The sequence below is a fragment of the Sarcophilus harrisii genome, chromosome 4 (assembly GCF_902635505.1).
Source record: "Sarcophilus harrisii chromosome 4, mSarHar1.11, whole genome shotgun sequence".
In the NCBI taxonomy this organism is placed as follows: domain Eukaryota; kingdom Metazoa; phylum Chordata; class Mammalia; order Dasyuromorphia; family Dasyuridae; genus Sarcophilus; species Sarcophilus harrisii.
Window position 1 is genome coordinate 131,041,431 of NC_045429.1, and position 23,054 is coordinate 131,064,484.

At 34.5% G+C, this 23,054-nt stretch overlaps 1 protein-coding gene across 1 annotated transcript in view; it reads right to left on the bottom strand.

Annotated features, from left to right (window-relative positions):
• Positions 1 to 784: 784 nt before the first annotated feature.
• The window catches only part of IGF2R (insulin like growth factor 2 receptor), a 135,573-nt gene continuing 113,303 nt past the window's right edge, over positions 785 to 23,054 (bottom strand). Inside the window, exons 37-48 of the mRNA XM_031937531.1 lie at positions 21,850 to 22,011; positions 20,227 to 20,434; positions 19,710 to 19,856; positions 18,914 to 19,148; positions 17,900 to 18,036; positions 15,902 to 16,016; positions 13,392 to 13,538; positions 12,251 to 12,438; positions 10,965 to 11,151; positions 7,697 to 7,846; positions 2,883 to 2,952; positions 785 to 2,188 (exon numbers count right to left, since the gene is read on the bottom strand). Of these exons, the coding sequence (XP_031793391.1) occupies positions 1,772 to 2,188; positions 2,883 to 2,952; positions 7,697 to 7,846; positions 10,965 to 11,151; positions 12,251 to 12,438; positions 13,392 to 13,538; positions 15,902 to 16,016; positions 17,900 to 18,036; positions 18,914 to 19,148; positions 19,710 to 19,856; positions 20,227 to 20,434; positions 21,850 to 22,011 (2,163 nt within the window). The 3' untranslated portion in view covers positions 785 to 1,771. The remainder of the gene's footprint in view (positions 2,189 to 2,882; positions 2,953 to 7,696; positions 7,847 to 10,964; positions 11,152 to 12,250; positions 12,439 to 13,391; positions 13,539 to 15,901; positions 16,017 to 17,899; positions 18,037 to 18,913; positions 19,149 to 19,709; positions 19,857 to 20,226; positions 20,435 to 21,849; positions 22,012 to 23,054) is intronic.

Sequence of the window (23,054 nt, forward strand, 5' to 3'; positions counted from 1 at the left end):
CACACAATAAACCCCACTTTTGAAATTTTTCCTTCAGATCAATGTTAATTCATTTTTAATGATTGATTTCTATTAAATTCTATATAGTTCCATTGTATTGTTATTTATCTGGGACTCCAGTCACCATTTGGGAAATCAGAAACATATGAGAAAAATATGAGATGGAAATGAAAGACAGGAAAGGAACATATCAGGTCTATTAAGATTTGGTACCCTCCTACAGAGAAAATAGCATCAAGAAAACCAAGACTCATAAATTAGAGCTAGGACACTATATTGAAAAGACATTTTTCTTTTAAGATAAAAGTTTTAGAAGTTCTCTCTCCATTGAGGGGAATAAACTGTAGTACCAAATTAATAATTTACCTTTTATTGAAATTGAAGAATACTTTATTTATATTACAGTAAATTTTATTGAAAAATGGGGAGAGAAATCAACCTTTAAAAATACACTCATGTTGAAACCAAATAAGCCCGCCAAACCAGGTACAAATCAGGGGACTATGCTTTTTCTATTTGTTTTTAAGAATTTGAATACCATATAGCTATATACAACTCTACAATATCAGGTTAATCCCCCTGAAGGTAATTCAACAACACTTTCAGAAAGGAGTTAAGAGCTAGAGGAAGAATGCCATTATTTCCATTCTATATAGGCAATACTATGAGTAATAATTAGGATCTCCAGTTAGAGGATGAATTGAAGTATGATACTACTGAAAAGATTTTGGCCCATCCTTTTTCATGCAGTTAGTTCCATAAAGATACACATTGTGCAAATTAAGGCTTCTGTAGGTCCAATGTTTACAAAGTTCTTTTTTTTTTTCTTTAAAAAATAGGATTAGACAGTGAAGATGATACTGAGATGACCTATACCCACAATCCTGAGAAACCTGGTTATTTTCTGTGGTATGGCACCAAGTCTCAACTCCATAGGAAATCAATCTTTGGGTCAGTTGTTTGGGTTCACCAGAAGTCTAGCAAAATACTGATAGATTTGCTTCATATGACCAGGACCAAGAATAACATGCAAAGAGCAGCAGCTGTTTTTGGCTAAAGTCATATACAGAATGTGAACCTTTTGAAGCACCCAAGAAACTAAAGAGCATTTTGTTTCTTAGAAAAAAAAAAAAATCCAAAGTCCAGAAATGAAATATTTTAACATAAAAGATAAAATTAAATACCAGGTCCAAAAATTTCACCTCAGACCATCCCAGCATATGGATTAACACCTTTTCTTTCTCCTACAATGGGTGAATCAAAAGAATACCCCCCTGCCGGCAGGAAGAAATTGTTACTGTTATTTCAGCAAACCTGAGAAGTCAAAGTCAATAAATAGGGGGTGGAGAGAGAATTAAAATGCTAATAATCAAGTATCTTAAATGGTCTAAAAGTATCAGGGCTTTTTTTTTTCCCCTTCATTTAATTCAAACCCTGCCTTCTGGGAGTATATTTGCACTAAATAAAAGCTAATAAGCTTCTAATGGCTATGCTTATAAATGCAGACATGGACAGAACCCTGGAGTCAGAGTACCAATGTTATCTGGCTAACTTAGGCAAGGACTTTTCCATCACCTGCAAACAAACAGGAATAAGCCAAGCCATCGTTTCCCTCCTCCCCGTCACCAGCACAAAAACATCTTCCCTTTTGAATGAGTTCTTGTTAAAGGCAAAAAATTATAGAAGCATCAAGTTGTGAAGTCTTCATATTTGGTTGGAGATGCTTTCTGTCCCACTAATAAATTTTCTCTTGTAGGCACGAGAGGGAATTTTAGACATGGAGCAGATCTTCATCACTGTCATCATGAAATGACATGGGGTATGCAGAATCCATTGCTTTCTGTTGTCCTGACTTAGGTTTTCCTTTTCTTTCCTTCTCTCCTTTAAGCAAACCAACTGTATCATCATTGCCGTGCTTGAATGTCTTCCGTTGCAGATTTTTAGCCTTGTCTGTTCCTCCTGGCCGGGTGCCTCTTGCTAAATGAATTTTCACATCAGGTATGGTCAGAACTTCATCTTCACTATCCTGGTCATCTGCATGCAGAGAAGTTAGGGCATCCGATTTCACTGATTTGGTGGTAATGTGGCCATTTTCTTGCCCTTCCTTCCCAGGTCTTGAAGCCGACAGCTGAATCTCTTCCATAAGCCACTCTGTTTCATTTTCATCTGCCTCTTCTTCTGTGTTTACCTGTCAAAAAACAGCAGCATAGCAAAAACATGTTTTTGTAAATCCTGTTTACAATTCTAACATTCCCCCCTCTAAACCTCCTCCTCACCACTCCTCAAATGAAACCTCATTGAAGAAAGTGTTCTCAGTGTCAGAGTCATTTCCTTTAGGTCAATTCCCCATAGTGCCAATTCTGCTATTTTTCCAGTTCTGGTTATGGCTAACTGGGAGGACAACAAGACAGCAGTTGGCAAGACCTGACCCCTTTCTACTAAAGACTGGGAAAGAGCAGGCTGGTATGAACAGCACAAGTTAGAGTGGAACTCTAGCCTAAAGCTTCATGGCAATGTCTGAACCAAACAGACCCAGGAGTAGAAAAGCAAGAATGTAGCATGTGATCAATTAGACAAGCTTTTTGCAATCGTTGGGGGGGAAAAAGGAGAAAAGCACCTTTCATAAATTATCCTCCCAAGCCAGAAGCACCTGGAGGACTTCCCACATCCCTGCAGTTAAAATTTGTACATTCTACTCTTTGGACCAGTAATCTGACAGAACTTTTCCTTTTTAGCAAAAAATAGAATTTAAGATAACAGGTATTTACAGTATTGTGGGAGGAAGGGGATAGGATAAAGTGCAGCTAAACCAGAAAAAGAATTCCTTTAAGTGTCCACATCTGAGAATGTAAAGTTCTTTTCCTGAGAGTCTAGAAAATTACCTTGGTGTATTTGTAAGACACGTTGGAGCTTCTCTTACAGCAGCTGCTTATTCTATGCATGACAGTTTCCCTACAGAAAAACACATATATGTGATGGTGAGAATAAATTAATAACTTCTCTTTGTTCTTAAAAGAAACAGCAGAAAAGTAGAATAGAATTCAGGAGACCAAGGTTCTGGTCCCAGCTTTGTGGTGAGCCCTTAAAGGATTAAAACCAGGCACAATAGCAAGTCATTATCAGATATATTTACTAGAATTTTATACTTACATTATCTTCAAATACAATTTCTCCAAGTCCTAGAATTATATTGTCAGGCATTTCTTTCTTTTAAAAACCTAAGGTTTTTTTTTTAATTTCAAGCAATAAATGGTTTTAAAATAGTAGCATTTATATAATATATCTGGAAGTTTGCAAAGAGTATCATGTATGTTATCTCAGTTGATCCTCACAACAACCCTTAATCATTGAATGGGCTTTGGCTCAGTCAAACTGAAACCTGGAAAAAACTTCAGCTTAAAAAGGCCTAAGTCTCTCACTGTATTCAGGGCCATTTCCAGTTGTCCTAATTTATATCTTGTCACTGACCCCAGACAGCTCTGAGGAGAGAGTGAGGCTGATAACTTTGTACAGCCCTCCCTCACTTAAATCCAAATACTCAACTGTTATAGCATCACCTCCCCTGATGTCATGGCCCTCTTCAAGAATGAAGGGCAAAATTAAGACAACTCTGAGATATCACTACACATCTGTGAGATTGGCTAGGATGACAGGAAAAGATAATACTGAATGTTGGAGGGAATGTGGGAAAACTGGGACACTGATACATTGTTGATAGAATTGTGAATGGATTCAGCCATTCTTGAGAGCAATTTGGAACTATGCTTAATTATCAAATTGTGCACACCCTTTGATCTACCAGTGTTACTACTGGCTTATATCCAAAGGGATCTTAAAGGAGGGAAGGGGACCTGTATGTGCAAAAACATTTGTGGCAGCCCTCTTTGTAGTGGCTAGAAACTGGAAACTGAGTGAATGCCCATCAATTGGAGAATGGCTGAATAAATTGTGGCATATGAATGTTATGGAATATTATTGTTCTGTAAGAAATGACCAGCAGGATGATTAAAAAGGCCTGGAGAGACTTACATGAACTGATGCTGAGTGAAATAAGCAGGACCAGGAGATCATTATATACTTCAACAACAATACTATATCATGATCAATTCTGATGGACATGGCTCTCTTCAACAATTAGATGAACCAAATCAGTTCCATTTGTTCAATAATGAAGAGAACCAACTATACCCAGTGAAAGAACTCTGGGAAATGAGTGTGAACCACAACATAGCATTTCCACTCCCTCTATTTTTGTCTGCTTGCATTTTTTATTTCCTTCTCAGGTTAATTTTACCTTATAAGTCTGATTTTTCTTGTGCCGCAAAATAACTGTATGGATATGTACACATATATTGTATTTAACATATACTTTAACATATTTAACATGTATTGGTCTACCTACCATCTAGGGGAGGAGTGGGGAAAGGAGGGGAAAAGTTGCAACAGAAGGTTTTGCAAGGGTCAATGCTGAAAAATTACCCATGCATCATATATCTTGTAAATAAAAATAAAACTACTGAAAATTAAAAAATAATTAATTAAAGAAAATTATGAAGGGCAAACAACTATACAACCCTATGAGATGTTATTTTTATTTCCCATATTACAGGCAATAGGGTCTCAGAGTTAAGAGTCTGAGGCAGGATTCAATCAAGTCTTCCTAACTCCCTTCTAGTCAATCCGTAACATCATTTATCTGCCTAATATCTACTCTTCTACATTTCCCTGTGAAAAAGAAGCAGTACATCAAATATATAAGATGCAAACCTTGTTTCAGTCTCTTAGCCCTATTAATTTGATCTTCTCACTACTTCTCAATACCCTTGAGCAAATTAAGAAAAGAAAAACAAATTCCTCAATATATTTTGCACAATCCAGCAAAACAAATTTCCATATTAATTATATCTGAAAATTTCTCTCTCTGTGTATTTTAGTTCATCCTCTCTCTTTGTTAGAAGGTGAATGGCTAACAATTTCATTCCATGGTTTTTAAGTGTAGATTTTTGAGATTTCTGGCTAAGGTGGAAAAGTAAGAATAGTCTAGCTTTCTTAAAATTCTAGCATGGATGAAGGAAAAAAGAACAATAGACTGAACAATGATTAAGAAATGAAAAGTAAAAATCATTATATATATATATATATAATGATTTTTTTATATATATATATATATATTTCTGCCCTCCCCCCCCCCCAGTTCATGTCCACACTAACCAGTGTGGACTATAGCCACACTGGTTAGCCAGTGGACTATAGATTCTAGGAAAGGGAGCCTGTCCAAAAAGCCCAACCTAGGACCACAATACATGGAAGCTAGGAATGCATGGAAGCTAGGAATGCCTGAAGCTAGACCTGAAGTTCATGCTGGAAAAGTAATGATCTAACTGTTCTAAAAGTTTGCAACTCACTAGCCTGAGTTAGCCCCGAATCTTAGAAGTCAGTTCTCAGTAGCCAAAGGAAGCAGTGGCAGGATTCCAGAGAAGCACTCACAAGGTAACTAAATGGCACAGTGGATTGAGTGTTGGGTCTGGGCTTTAAGACCTGACTTAAAATTCATTCTCAGATGCTTACTACTATGTGACCTTGAACAAATCAGTTAACCTTTGCTTGTTCATCTGTAAAATGGGGATAAGAATAATACCAATGATACCTATTTTACATAATTGTTGTGAGGATCAAATAAGATAATATTTGTAAAGTGTTTAGAATAATGTCTGGTGCACAATTGGCACTTAGTAAATGTTTGTTCCTTTCCTTTCATCTTACTCTCCAGAAGTATAAAAAGCCTAAACCCAGTTCAGAAAAATTGAAAAAAACAAACAGAAGGAATGAAGATAAAGAAATATGTATATTATGTAGAATTCCTGATAGAAAGAAGAGTTTTAAAATGATAATATAAATGAAATGAGAACTTTAGAGAAAAGACATGGGAAGAGAATAAATACCTCTCTAGAAGAACTAAAAAATCTTACACAAGTAACAAACACCCTAAAAATTAAAATGCATCAAGCAAAAATCAATGACTCAATGCAAAAGACATTAGAACAAATTCAAAAGACTGGAAAATAAATAAATTATTTCTTATCAAAAGTAACCGAAAAAATAGAAAAGTAAAGATAAAGAAACATTTGACTTCCTTAAAATCACCCTCCCTTCCCATTCAAAAATCCATGTTACCTTCCCCCCCTTCCCAACCACCTAAAAAAGTCTGGATGTCATATTCAAGAAGTCATGAAGAATAACACCTGAAACCTATCAGAACTAGAAGACAAATGGATAGGATTCAAAATTCCCAGGAACATCATGATCAATTATTAAGAGATCACGTACCAAGGAGCTACAAATATCACATGAGACTTGAGAGCAAGATCTAAAAAGGAGAAGGCTTGGAATACAATATTTACAAAAGCTAAAGATAAAGGCTTACAACTAAGAATAACTTGGCCCAAAAAACCGTCTAGGACTTTGGGCATGTCATTTCATCTCTCTATGGACCTGCTTCCCTATAAAATAAAAGGGATTGTACTAGATGAATTCTTTTGTAGCTCAAAAGCTATGATCCTAAACCCAAAGATGCTGAAAGTAGAAGTCATGACAAACATCTTTGTCTTCTTTTTACTCAATGTAGACTACATATAAGGTTATCAAGTGCATATTCATGCAACTTATGTGAACAATTTTTACATGGAATCATCATATAATGTGCACAGGTCCTTCTATACCAATAGTAGTTGCTTAAAGAAGACATTCTGGAACTATACAAGGAGATGTTGACATTATGATATACATAAGTTTATGTGAGGCAAATGAAATCCAAATGGACCTCTAATAAGAGGACAGGTACTAGATGTGTGATTTCATTAGTGCAAGAATTCTTTAGAGGAAATTCCCTTCTATTAATTCAGTGAAGTACCTTCTCTGTAACAAAGAGTTGCAGAGATAAATATGCAGATAAAAATATTAAGGGAATTGCTTAGAACACCAGGAGAGATTAATCAACTTGTTTAGGGTTACATAGTCAATGCATCAGAGGCAGGACTTGAACCCAAGTCATCTTATGTACCAAGGTTAACCAGTACCATTCTGTTCCTCAGGTGGACTATGGGCTTGATATATTCCCAAGGTTGAAGCAATGGGCAGAAAACATTTTTTTCCATTTATAAACTTTCACATTTCAATTACTAAACGGACAGGGACATTAAAAGATTGCTCTTGATCAAAAGAACAAAGGCAACATTTCCTAGACCTTGATTTCCCTTTCTGTAGACCTCAGACAAACATCTGAACAGAAAGACATTTTTTGGCAATATGCTTAATTCCTTTTAAGTCTTAGGCAGAAAAGATAAGAACAATAACAACAAAGCTGAAAATGGATAGAAATTATAGGAAAGTGGTTGATAAATGTATCACTTTCAACATGCAGGATATCAAGAGCTGCAACAGGATGTGAATCAGATTCAACAGTGTCCAACTTCTTCACACCAACCATTTCTGAATTCACTGAGTTGATATCAGCACTCTCTCCTCCCAGAAATGACAGAATCCATTTTCTCAAATTTTAAAGATTTACATTTACCACCCAGAGAGATTTTAAAACTCTGATGCCATTACTGACAATAGTATTCCTATTGTCACTAGCTCCTCTCAAACCCTAATAACCAAATCATATATTGATCCTTCTCAATTCTTTTCTCCTTACCTTCTTTCTTTTTTGTATAATAGCATAATCAAGAGACATGCAGTAAGGACCACCAGAAGCAGACTGAGAATTGCCCCAACAGCCTGGCTTCTTCCAGAAAGACCCTTGTGATTCAGCACATCTTCATCTCTATCATTAATAATTTCCATCCTAAAAGGAAAAAAAAAAGGTGTCATCACTTAAATATTATTTCGCTTTTTAGAAGTCTACCCTAAGCATTTCCACCCAACAAACAGTTTCATTTTGATTCCTAAAGGAAATGTTTAGTATTCACATGACAGCACAAGTCTGACCATGCTACTCCCCTATTTAAAAAAATCTTTAATGGCTCTTCCTTGTTTGTTGGATAAAAAAAAATTACTTATGTTGTCATTTAAAGTTCTCCATAATTTAAGTTCCATCTACCTTTATTTCCTCCTTTCTCACTATATACCTTTTCCTATTTTAATAGGACCATTATTTAAGATTTCCCCTACCACCATCACATGGGTCAGGTTAGTTTTTCCAAGAGGCAACATAAAGCCAATCCAGGTACTTAGCTGTCCCAGGGCGCTAAGGCATTTCTCTTGAAAAAGCTTAGAATGAATTTTTCTCCACATTTCCCTCAGTTGAGATTTTTTTCTGCCTTCAAGGCAGAGTTTAAGTAGTATACACCTCCTTCCAGATAAAAGCATCCTCTTTTCCTCCTCAAAGTTGCTTCTACAGATCCTTTCCTCTTAACACATTATCATGCTTATCTATGTTTATGCCTCATTTGTATATATTCTGTATTATGTGTGTGTAGGTGTGTTTGTGTATAGGTGTATATATATCTAGCTAAGCATGGCTCTATCTCCAAAAGCAGTTTTAATTAACTCAGGAACATCAATCATTTTATAGTTATGGATTACACAATTACCATCTAAAAATTTGCAACCCATAACTGTGGGTTGAAATGTTTCGTCTCTGATAAAAATTTATGAAAAGATTCAGCAAAAGAAAATCCTAAGTCCTAAGGTACCTTATGCCTCCTAAGCAGTCACTGCTACCAGCATTAATAGAGCACAGTGAAGAAGCCCTAACCCTCAAGAGACTGCAGTCCTCAAAAGAGGGAGAATTTTACACAATTAAATCTAAAAATCAAAGTGTGTTCAAAAATTCTGTTTAAAGGCAATTAGGAAAAAAGTCTTGAAAAAAAAGCAGATATCCACATAGTTATTACTTTTTTAAAACTCCATTTTCTACAAGAAATATAGTACTGCAAAAAGATCATTAAATTTAGAGTCAGAAGAGCTAAGAGCAGTATTCCAATGTTGCTTCTGCTTCCCAAATAAAATCATTTGATCTTTTGCATCTCAGTTTCATGTATAGAGTATTTGGATTGGGGAAGATGATTTCTAAAGTATTTTCCATTTCTAAATCCTATGCCCTAATTGCAGAGAGTTAAAAGCATTTTTTGTAATTGTTTCCTAATTCCCCCCAAATAAATTAGGCTGGCAGTTTACTGAAGCCCTACTGTAAGGTTTCATCATAGTCTATATAACCATTCTTTTGAAGTCTATGTAAACAGAGCACACATACATATAGATACTACTAAGATGGAAAGGCTTCAACAAGTATAATCCTTGTTACTGTCCAAGAACTAGTCTAATTAAATTCAGAACAACTCATTACCAGATTGACAACTGGGTGTTGACAGTTTTGTCAGAACATCTCACAAAGACATCCATGGTTGCATATGATGGCACGTGCCTATGGACCCTGTTACTGGGCAGGCTGAGACTGGTAGCTCTCTTAAGCAAGGAATTTTGAAATTCAGTGGGATAAATCAATAAAGTATCTGCACTAAACCCAAGATCACTAATATGGTTAAACCCCTGGAATATGGGGATTGGGAAAAGGGAGACAGGACAGATTAGGCTGTCTAAAAAAAGGCAAATCAAATTTTTCAGGAAAATTATTATTCCAGTACCTGCTCCTGGATTTCGAATGGTACCCTTGTTCTTGGGGTCATATCTTGATATAAATGGATATAGATATATAAGGAGAGGAGTTAATCACTTAAATTCTGTTGCTTTTTCCTTCACAAAGTCTTCCCTCTTAAATCCTTTTCCCTTCCCTTCCTTTTATTTCAGTTTCACTGTCACCATCCTAGTCAAAGTTTTCAGTGCCTATCATTCTGACAGGCTAATTGATTCTCCTTCCCTCAAGTTTCTTCTTACTACCTTTCATCCCATGATGACTGAAATATTAAGTTTCCTAAAGAATACCATCTTAATAATACCATTTTCTTGTTCAAAAATTCTGAAACTTTCTACTGCCCAAATCTGGCATTCAAAGACCTAACCCCTAACTTTATTTCCCCCCAACACACACACACACACACACACACAACACACACACACACACACACACACACTTACTTTATGACCTAAACTTAATTACCAGACATTCCCTGAATATAATCCTGCCCTTTCCTATCTCATGTTACACTGTTCTTTCTGCCCAAAATAATCTCTTCTCAGTGCTATCTCATCTTCCAAGGCTCAAAATAAAAACTATCTCCTCCATTAAATCATCCCGATTTTCCCAGGTTCTCAATAGTAATCTCTTCTTCCTCTGAATTCTTAATGAACTTTTAAATATACTTTACAATATATTAATTCTTGGAAAGAATCAACAAGAGTAGCAACTAATAAGTTATGGAAATGTGTGGGACGTTGAATAAGACTTGAATATATAGTAAGGTAAAATCTGCACCAGACAATGAAGCTGACGGCTTTGGGACATGGAGGTTGGAAAGCAATATGTAATCATAACGTAGGAACAATCAGAAACAGCAAGTTAAACTTAACTCCTCTTATCATATGTTCATATCCAATTACAAATATGGAATGTTTTGTCAATTTTAGGTCTGGAGGGCATCTAAAAGGGATATGAATCTCCTCTGACCTTGATATGCACTTTTACCATAGAGAAGAAATGGATATGGGTGAATTGGATCAATATAAATAAAGTGTTCTTATTCCACTGTCTATGTAACACTAAATAGCAGAAATCACTCAGGAGGACAGGTTTCTGTTCGTCTCTCAAAATCCTACAGTGGCTATGTTGATTAAGACAAAGATCTAGTTTCTATTCTCCTTTGAATCCCCCAATAATGCCTAGCATAGGGTCTTGCATACAGTAGAGTGCTCAATTATTTACTGACTTATGTTTCTAAGTAAATAGAACTAGAAAGGGATCATCTAAGAGTTACAAGGAGGAAAAAAGAAAAAAAAGTACTTACCCCAGAGGGCAAACAGCAGAGGTATACCATGAAAAGAGGTATTGACAATCTGCTGTTTCGTGACTAAATTCAGGGATACCCTCCTTCACCAATGGATCACAATGGAAAAAGATGGTAGAAGAAACATATTTTGTATTATCTTTTCCACACTTAGAGGAAGAGGAAAATACAACATCCAGGTCATCATCTACGAAAAGAAAGGAACACATAATTTGAAATTCCATAACAACTTTTAAAATAATTTCATTATGTTCACTTTATTTAGCATAGATTCAAAATAAAAAAGAAATAAAATTTGTTAAAAAATAAAAAATGATTTAGTCTTCTGAAATATATCTATATTTTTGGGTATAAAATTGATGACATCATTTCATGTTTTCCAGCCCTATTGGTCTTTTATAGCTATCATTACAAACTTTAAACATTATATTCTATTCTCAGTTTTTCTGGGCTGCCTTCCATAATTGGGGAGTAACTGTTGAAAAACAAGTTCTTGAATCCAACATCTAGAACTCAATAGCATATTAACTCTTTCAGGGCAGGAATTGTATCATTTTTAATCTTTGTTCCCCAAAACTCTATATTTCATAAACTAAAAGAAAGTATGGGCTACAGAAAGACCACTGTAGAGTCAAGAACTAATTCCAGTCCTAACCTTATGCAATATTGGGCAAATCCTTTAGTTTCTCCTGACTTGAAATTGTCTCACTTATAAAATGGGCTAGCTGAAATCAGTCTCTTAAGATTCACTACATTACAACTCTAAGATTTTATATAAAAAATATTGTAAAAATATTCCTTTCTACTAGGTAAGACCCTCTTCATATCCTGTTCAATTTTAAGTATTATGTTCAAAAATTCATGAATATCTGTGAAAGCCCTGTTGAGGTCATCTGAATTGTAGCATCAACATTATTAGATTTTTTTGGAAACCAAAAAAAAAAAAAAAAAAAAAGTGCATATGGCAGACCATCATCTTGGCACTGTTACTGTGACAGGATCAATGCCAAAAATATCATAACAAAAATATTTTTCAACCCTTCCCCTCAATGGAAATAAATAAGACTAAGCATAATATGTACTTTATATTACCTACAGAGCTAGCTTATTTGCTGATAAGTTTTCTTCTGAACATATTATTACCTTAGTGTCAATAGCAAAGTATTTTATTAAGTACTATAATTCTAATTCACAAGTTTAATCAAAAATTAAGAGTGAAAGGAATCCTCTTAAGAATTTAAACCCATTTTGGGAAGAAGATACCCAGAAGAATTAAGAGTAATTACCTTGAATGTAATATCTAGTTTTATCTGAAGATCCAACTTGCCTACCAAAGTGTTGATCATTTGTCTTAACTTGACATATACTAGCTCCATAACACAATGGATTTGCTGAATTTGTGATAGAAGAAAGCTGGATTTCATACATATAAGCATCCCCATTAGGTCTCATATCCCCAGAAGCACTGAATAACCTGAAATAAAAACAAAATATATCATTATAGCCTCTCTAATCTCTGAAACACACCAACTACACCACAGAAGTTGCCTTCTAGTTTTGTTATGAAGTATACAATGATTGCGAACAGTTTCATACATGATCAAGAATACTTATAGAGTATTGTGTCTTATCCAAACTTGGCTCTTTTGTGACCAGCTTCAGGGATGCCTCTCTTTCTCCTAATGAAAGTTCAAAGTAGAAAAAGATAGTTCTAGAGCCATACCACTTTACTTTGCCTTTTTTACACTTAAAGAGGTAAATAGCATCTAAAAAAATTTCTCTGAATGCATGAGATTTTTTACAGTATATAGTACTCTGTTACTACATAGCCATTTTTAGAACCTTAAATATACCTGGGAAGTGTTTACAGTCTACCTTCCCTCACTCTGGCCAACACCCTTTTCATTATTAATTACCTCCAGAAGATTACTATCTCTAACTAAAACAGGCAACAAAAAACAAATTTTCTACAAACTATTAAGCATAAAGAACTAATCCTCTTCTTCCTAGCATTCCAATCAGGTTATTTAAAAAAAAAAAATTTCTGTTCCTCAAACCTACAAATACTAAGGGAAATATTTTTGTTATATGAAATGGTTCTTTGGGGAGAGTGAAAAGGAAAAAGGGGGTAAAGGGTTGTGGATTTCGGTGATGTAAAAACAAAAGATATCAATAAAAATTTATTTTAAAAAAGACTGAAGGAGGGAGAGGAGGGACAGAAAACTGCACACTGGAAAATTCACCATCTTTGGTGCTAAACTTAATAGTTCAGTAATACTTTCTCCCATAATAAGGAAAAATATAGCTACCCCTAGCTACAGTAACTAAAACACAACACTAAATTTATCTTGCTTTGCCCCATGCTGATAAATTAGTGGTTTAATTTTAAACACATTTTGGTACTCAAAAGAAAAATATTTTACTTACTTAAAATAAATATCTCCTAGGCTGAGACGCTTGTCATTCACAGGATTGATGATGGTCCCATTCACCATTTCCACCTCCTGTGGTTTCACTGCACAAGCTGCTCGAGTTTCCCACATAATGTAGTATGTACAGCTCTCTCTATCAAACCTATAAAGGAGAATGAATATATCTTGAGTTGTGATGAACACATTAGTCTAGGAGATTGTTAACTTTTAAAATACAGTTTATGGAATACCTAAATTAATTTAGGTATTCCATAAATCAAACTCATTTGTTTTCAAAAACACACTAAGCAACAAGTCACTTCTCAGTGTTTAGGCATAAGATTATCTTTCTTGTCATATTCTTTTGGGCACAAATACACCCAGATAATCCCTGGAGTTTCCTATACTAATTCATATCTTTGACATCAAAGTGAAATCAAGTTAATGATAGATTGGTAAAAACTATTAGTGGCACAATATTCCTGCTGTATAAGAGATATTTAGGGAGGGAGACTACCTGGTATGTGGGCATTATTATAAAATATGCAAATATTTCAAAAACCTATAAAAATATATACTTAAAAAATTTTAAGTAAAAAAGTTAAAAGATGAAGGCCTATTTGCTTTTAGAATTCTTGATTTTGGTTTTTGCAAACTTTTCAGAAATTTGAATCCTTTGAATTTGTTTAATCCATTGCTAGTTTCTGAATTTTCCCTTTCCCAAACCCACAGAAATTCAAGGCATGTCAAGTTTAAGTTATTTGACTTTATTTTTTCCAGCTTTTTGGAAGCAGATATATCTATATATCAACATTAGCTAACATACTCCCTCTGCTGGCTAACTTCCTCCTGACAATTCATACATGGTAAATCAATCATTCAAAAAACATTTAAGTACTTAACTTTGTACCAGACATTGGAAAGACAAAGACAAAAATCCTAAGTTCAGGGCCTCAAAGAAATTATACTTTATTGGCAGACACAGTCTAAACATGGACATATTTAGGATTATAGAAGACCTATTTAAAGTAAATACATGTTAATTTGAGGGAATGGAAATTCCTGGTCCAAAAAAAAAAAAAAATTCTTAGCAACAAGCAATCCTAGCTAAAAGAAATCAAGAAAGACTTCTTCATGTAAGAAGTAGCACTTGAACTGAACTTTAAAAGAAGTTAGAGATTTCTAAAGGCAGAGATGGACAGGGAATATATTCCCAGCCTAAGGGACAGCCTTTGTAAAAGCACCTAGACAGATGAAATATAGTTTACAAGCAAGAAAGCTAATTTGGCTGAACCCAGAATAAGTAGAATGATGTCTAATAAGCCAGGAAAGATAGAGGAGACAGACCACAAAAGACTTTAAATGGCCAACAAAGGAATTTGTATTTGAACCTTGAGGCAATAGGGACCACCACATGAGACTTTTTGTAATTCTTTCCCCCTCCCCAATTCTGCCAAATTGGTGTCTTTTCTCATATTGGTGTCCTCATAAAAAAAAAAAATTACCTTTTAATCTTTTTGTATGTATTTTATTTATATTCATGTGTATATATTGCCTTTCCTGATAGAACGTAATCTCATGGAAGATAGGGAATGATATTTGGGGAAGGAGAAGGGTGTCTTTCTATTACTAGCACCTGGAACATAGTCGACATTAACACATGTGTATTTAATTTTTCCAATCAGCAACTGATTGGATATAGAAGTAAAGAGGAAAGAAAGTAGGAGTTGGAGATCCATCTATAAAATTGAAAATCTGGATAATAGAATGATGGTGCCCAAAAATTAGAAGAAAAGGGGTGAGGTAGATTTGGACAAAAGACGAGTTCTGCCTTGAGAATGTTGATTTTGAGAGGCCAGTCATTTAGTGAGAAATGTCCAATAGGGAATTAGTGTTACAGCTCCTGGAGCTCAGGAGAAAGACCAGAACTGTGTATATAGATTTGTGCATACATAAAACTTATAGGATCATAGAGAAAGAGTTGGAAGACAGTCCAGTTCTATTCCAACTCTTTCAATTTATATATAGATCAGGAAGCTTAGTGAAATCATACCATTAGTTGCCTAAAAACTTTCTGTTTCAATGCCCTACTGACCTGTCAACATGTCATAGTCTTAAAGACTTTGGAAGCAACTTGCCTATTTTACAGAAGAAAAAAGTGAGATCCAAGGAAGCTAAATGACTTGCCCAATGTCACAAAGGGACACGTATGTGCTATAAGCTCTGTGCTAAAGCACTGGTAGTATTTGAATCTGAGACACTTTGCTACACAAAGCTTTTCTGCATGTTAACCATTAAATCCAATACTTGCCTTTACACCCAGAGCTTGGGTAGAGGGCGGGGCCTGGATATGAAGTAGATAAACTTTATAAAGTACAAAATATTTTTCAGAAATAAAATTATAAAATGTATTATTTTCTGGACCCAAGGCAACTATGTAGGGTCTAGAACCACTGAGAAAAATTCTTGTCAGTATACAATTTCCACAATCCAAATCTGATAAATTCAAATCAAAGCAATCCTTACCTCTTAAGCATGGGCTTGCCAACTGTCTTTGCACATTTCAGTTCTATAACTGTGGTTGCAGTTTTATTTCGTCCACACTCATAGCCATTTGAGTATGTTACAAGGACTTTGTCACCTGCAATACAAAAATAATTTAATTAAATAACAGTTCTAGTATCCTGAAATAAAAAGAATTTTAGTGAAATCTATACAATATTAAAGTCTAAAACAAAATTCTCGTATGCTAAAGAGAAACTTTATAACCATTGCTCTAATAAGTTTAAAAAGTCCTAGGTAACATAATATTAATAACTCACATCACTATACCATACTGAAATCTTTACTAAAGATGAAAAATTAATTGCTCATTTTGAAGTGTCTTGGGAAAGTAAGCTATTTTTTTAACATACAGGCTATTAATTTATACAGAGGCCTATTAATTTATATAGAGAAAAGATTCATGTCAATGATCTGAATTGAATTCAAATCTTCTTTCCATGCAATATACCACCTAAAATCTTTTGTCTGTCTTTATTTTAAAAATTAGAAGATTCTGAATTAGCTACCATTATTTGATGCCTCTTTGGGAAAAGGTCCAAGTTTAATGGTGTTAACATTATTTTTCCGGATTTACATAAAATATTTTAATCTATATTATTTTTCTATTCTACTGGACAAAACATGCACGAGTCTCATTTCCCAATGTATATTTGTTTACAACTTCTCTAATTACAACCATCCAAGTTCAGTGCAAATTCAGGGGTTCCTTCTTAGATGTTTTTTAGTGCAATGGACATATTTATCAGTCTGGTGAAACCTCTGTACTCCTCAGAATAATGTTTTTAACTACATAAAGTAAAATACATAAAATTATCAAGAAAAGCAATCATATTGAAATGCAGTGATCAAAATATTTTAAAAGCAAATCCTGGGAGCAGCTAGATGGTACAGAAGATACAGCACCGGTTCTGAAGGAGAACCTGAATTCAAATCAGGTCTCAGATACTTAATACCTATTAGCTGTGTGATTCTGGGCAAGTCACTTAACCCCAATTGCCTTGCCCTCCCCTCCCCCAACAACAAAAAAAAAAGTTCAGAGATCCCATATTAAGAAGCCTTGTAAAGTTAAAAGGGAATTATTTTAGAAATATTATAAGGTGGTTCTCTCCATTACAGTCCTCTTATGATAATGTATCAGAGCATCAGAAGCAACCAGATTTGCAAAAGCTATACTGGGCAGAAGGTAAACTTGGGCAGTGCCTACAGAGTTTGAAAGGATCAAGTGCAGGCCCAGCATTAGATGGTCACTGGAGGATAAGCTTAGCTATGTTTGAAGAAGCTCATCAGTGGAGGAAGTGTTGTTTAACATGTGATTTGTTTTGTTGTTGGTTTTGGTCACAGCAATTCAAATGTAGAAAGTTAGAAAGATTATAATCTGCATTGGTGGAAGAACTTTTTACAGATAAAAATTACATTACTTACAAAAAATTGCTTACTTATGAAGTAATCAAATTGAATAAACTAAGACAATTCAAAAATATATCTTTAAATAAATATTCAGCAGATTTCTGGGCAATTTTCTAAACTGCTAAAACAAGTATATATTTGCAGAAACAGTTCTAAGACTTTTACATCTCATACTAGCATATATCCAGTTAAGCAAATAAAAACAATATGGATTTCAGATTAACAGTACATCATAGATGCCACTTATGGAACAATTTTGGCTCTCACCACGTCTGGCCAAAGTCGGATTCCAAGATACTTGGGGCTACTAAACCTTGAACATGGGGCCAGATTGGATCAGTAACCCAAATGGGCTAAAAGTCAACAGAGGCTTATTTGATGTGCATAGGGACTATTCAGAGTCAAAGTGTAGAAGCACAAGTGTACAACTTTTACAAGCAATTCATCAAATAGTTCATAGACATAAGTCAAACTCAAGAGAATGAATTCTCATTTTCCAAAGAAAAATGACTGTAACTTTAATCAATCACTATACGGATACAATAGCATTACCTGTCACATCTAGCTTCTGTGTATGAACAAGTCCCAAAACCTGGACAGTACCAGTTATACTTTTTTTGCAAATGCTAGCCCTTTCAGGGCAGCCAGAGGGTCCTTTATATATGCTTTGACACAAGTTAATATAGTACCTAGAAATCAACAGGAGAAGAACATTGAGGAAAATGCACTATGATTATTCTAAAGACATTAATGCTCTATTCTAATGCACTGAGAAATGTTTTAAAATGTTACTCTTCTGAATTTTCAAAAACTAAAGTTCTTATTAAAAATATAAATTTTTATAAATTTGTATGATAAATTTATTATAAATGAGAATTATTCAGAAAAATCAATTAAGATCAAACGTTTTTAAAGAAAAAAAGAACTCAATAAATTGTTATTCTCACATGAAATAGGAATAAAATAGTTTGGGAAGTAGATATTAGGACATCGTATAACTAACTTTCTCTGTCTCTCTGTCTATGTGTGTCTCCCTCTGTCTCTGTCTCTCTCTCTCTCTCTCTCTCTCTCTCTCTCTCTCTCTCTCACACACACACACACACACACACACACACACACACACAATTTGAAAGACAATCTGACACCCCAGTGGACAATAAAAGCTAAAATACCTACAATAAATTTAAATAATACCCTCCAGATGACTCAATTGATGGCTTTCATTTGAGGGCAATGGTTCATATTTTACCTATTAGAACAGCTCCCCCATTAATTTAAGCAGTATTTATTCCCAACAATATAAGGAGAAGAAACTTTAACTCAAGTACTATGTCCATCAGGAGATAGCACAGTGCTTTGCACACATTAAGTGACAACAAATACTTGATATATCTGAAGTTACTTAAACCCAAAGAGACTAAAATTAGTTTAAACTAGGGGCAGGAAAGGGAGAGAGAAGATGCTGTATTACCAATTAATGAATTCCAGATCAAAAGTTTTTAAAGTCCACCTAATACTCTCTCACTACTACTATCTGGCAGATGTTAAACAGAAACTTCTACTCACGAGGTACCATCATGAACAAACAACCAGGACCCAGTTAGAGAAGAAAGCAGACGCAGGTCATAGGTTTTATGTTTCTGGATGAATTTACAATCCATCTTCTTTGGGGGACAGACAACTTTTGTTTTCCATTCAAAAGTCACCTCACATCCATGGGTCTCACTGAAGACTTTCGGTGTCCCAATGTCAATATTTTCATCACAGCTGAATATGATAGTAGATGATCGATAGCTATTTGCTATGGAAAATAATGTTAAAGAAACAGATTATGTTTGGGCTTTCCTGATTTTAAAAAATGACTAAAATTCACGACAAAATTCAGAATCTCTCTTCTTTAAATCATGAAGACACAAAAGTCTATGTCATTAAAATGCCATGGAAATAAAGTCTCCCTACTTCTCATTATGTAATCTTGGATTATTTAACTTTATTATTTAATTATTCTTAGTAGATTTAATGGCACCAAGAACAATTTTTTGCACAAGTATATAAAAATTTATAACCTCTATCAAATTGCTTGCCTTCTCAATGGAGGGAAGAGCGAAAAAGGGGAGGGAAAGAATTTGGAACTCAAAAATTCTTTTAAAAATGAATGCTAAAAAAATTTTTTACATGTAATTGGGGGGAAAATAAAATATTAAATCAAAAAAGCATAGAGAATTCATTACAGAAATTCTTCTCATAATGACTGTAAAAGGTTCACCTGTAACAATTTGAATTAAGACAAAATTTGTGTGTGTGTGTGTGTGTGTGTGTGTACTAGTGTTCTTTCAAAGTTATAGCCAAGACTGCTACTTACAAAATCTGCAATATCCCCATTTTTGATCTCTGTCATAGTCTTCTGTTGTAGCACACCAAAGTTTTGATTTATCTTCTCTAATACAATTATCATAGCTCTTTCCATGATATATGAAAGGAAAGACGCAGGGATCACCTTGTTCAGTTTCTGAAAATAAGTACCACATATATATCATACAAGTTGTACATTGCCCTTGTCAAAGGATTAGGCATGGATTAGAATATAAAGCAGGAATTAATAATGTAACCACCCATTAGATAATTCACTGACTCAGACAATGATAATTACAAGTCATGGTCATTAAATATAAAACATTCCTCAGGATATATGACTATTGAAATGATTTTTAAATGCCTATACTAATTATGACTATTCCACGGAATTATATGTTCTGTCTTCCAATTTCAAGGCAAAGATTTCAATAGGTTTCTGTGTCTGATGTTTTAAGCTCCCAGTTTTCTAGTAATTCCCAAAATTCATATTAAAGATATAATATACCCACATCATAATGACTCACCTGGAGGACATTGATCACCATTTAGATATTTTAAAATGACCGTTTCATCTTGATGTCTATAATCTAAACTCATTGATGCTAGTCGTCCAAAGGAAGAGGCCTTACTACCTGAGAGCAAGCACACCCCTCCATCTTTACAGCTCCCTTGAGGATCACTATTTGCTGCAGAACACACACCCACATTGTAAGTATGGGGTCCATGAGTTACCTAGATGGACAAATAATACTTCATGGATTATTATGAATATAAATCATCAGTTATTAGTATTTTACCATTCAATAATCTGTCTTTAAATAAGACCACATATTTTGAACTGTTTAACATGTACATCCCTCTCACTTTTGTCAGTTTTGCTGAGTTCATACCTTTCTTTCTTCCCGGTAAAGGTTTATATAGATACGTCACTGCCACTCACATACCCTTAGTCTAATCAGCCATCCCACTCTAGGAAGTCTGTGAAGAATCTCTATTTATTTAGGGTCTCTGCCTCCATTTTTATCACTCTGATTTTTCCTCCTTTCCTTTGCTCTGTTTCCAGTCCAATGCCCTAGACTTCATACATAGGCAGGCCTGACTATCCACAACTAAAGCCTTTTAAATCTGCTACTCATATTATCTTTTTTACACTTTCACACACTTGCTAAGATTATTCCACCTTCTAAGTTCCATTATACCTAACTGAGGCTTCTGAGCAACAGTGATTAGGAGGCTATGTACACACGTTCAGACCTCAAAAAAAAACTAGAATTCTGTTCCAGAAGTTGATCTTAAAGATATAATTTTGCAAACTCTAGGTTTATGGAATTGATCACAACACTCAAGGCTCCCACTAAGCAGATACATCACTTGGAAGACATCACCACAACCTAAATATCAGTGATACTGGCAAACCACAGCAGGGCTTACAAAGTAGTTTGTCCAGGCATAGATACTTCAATGAAGTTGGATTCCCTTTCTTACCTGTAACCTCACTTTCTGGTGAACTGATTGTTATCTATTTAATCTTTTTTTTGCAAATAAGACAAAAAGTCAACGTCAAAGAATTTAACATATTAAACTACTAGCTAACATTTGAAATATTCCATACATGACATTAATTATAAATAGTATCTAATGAACAATTAAAATTTTACATCACACAAAGAGTTACACTAATTTGCACATAAATACACATTTCAAAAAAGTTGACCAGTAATTTGAGAAGGAAAGTATATTACAGTATAACAGATATACCTAATTATACATCAAATGAATACCTATCATGGGTCCTATATTTAGAAAGGGCAGGAAATTGGCTTTATTCATCATCCTAACACCTTAATAGTAGCTTGACTCCCATAGACCCTACATCAAGATTAGCCTCCATCTTCACAAACACAGAATTATTTAATACTATTTCAGCTCTGCAGCAAAAAAATAACGAGAAGTTTTGCTACCTATAGTGATTTATTTGTTTAAAAATACTAAATACATTATAGTACAGAGGACACTTAAAAATCCCAAAGCATTTTATAGTAGAATTTTAGCTCTTTCAAAAAATATTTGAGTTCATAATACGCATGCATAGATACACACACACACACACACACATAAAGCTAGTTGTGCTAAAAATTAAATATTACCTTAACTGATCTTTTAGAAAGACTAGACAAGTTAAAGTTATAGTGTAGCTGTTCATCTGTCACTGAACAGCCCACAGTTTTTATATCATCTGGGCATACAACTGGAGTTTCCCATTCAAACACATAATCACAACCGCTAGTTCTTATCATCTTTGGTGATCCCTGTTTTAAAAAAAGAAAGAAAGAAAAGTTTAACTTCATAGGAAGTCATAATTCTCTTAAAATGCCATTATTATTCTAGATGAAACAAAATGTAAGCATCTGATTTATTAAGATATCCTAACTGTATCCTGAAATGGTCCCTAAGGTTAAAAGAGAAGACCTACCACAAGACACTATACACCTGTACTTCAGGGTACCAAGAATACCTATCTGGCATATCAGCAATAGCAAAATGCTACTGGAGACAAAGGCTCTAAAGAGCCCAGACACAAGCAATCTTCCAAGGCTGCAGGCTATCTAGAAGAGGTCTTCTCTGAAATCCAGAAAATCAGACATGACTATTGCAAAGGACAAGGGCCCCCAAAATTGCTAGTTTTTTAGTTATCTGAAACTATCTACATAACTCTTGATAATCACTAATAATATTTTTAAGTGTTTTTTTTATATTTATTCAATGCATTATGAAATGAAAGGGCTTTCACAAACTTCACTAGTTTCTCAAAATAATTCTATAAAATAGGTAAACCTTGCGCTAAATTACTTATCCAATATCACTTAGCCATTAAATGGCAGGCAGCACTCCAACCCAGTTCCACCAAATCCTAAGAGAGCAATGGCTTTCCATTATGTCATACTACCCCAGAAACTCTGCAAATCCGTATCACGAAATTAAGATTTTAAATAGTCTTTGAAGGTTAAAAGAAAAACAGCTTTGAAATACAGTTAGAGGTTGTCACAACAGCTAACTTCTGTGTACAACTAAAGTTACCACCTCTGCCAAAATATATGCATTCATTATTTCTACAATCTGAAGCCAATTAAAACAGGCAAAAAGGGTGAAATATATTCCTTAGGCCAAAAAGTCAATTTTCTGTTTGATGTTAAAGATTTCTTTTCCACATGGTCTATATTCAATTGCTCCTACATGGTACATACCACTCAGGAAGGAAAGAAACCACAAGGGGAAAAATACTTCAAATAAGCCCCACAAATCGGAAATAGTCAGTCGCCAGATTTCCAAAGGCAAGCAAACACTGACTTGT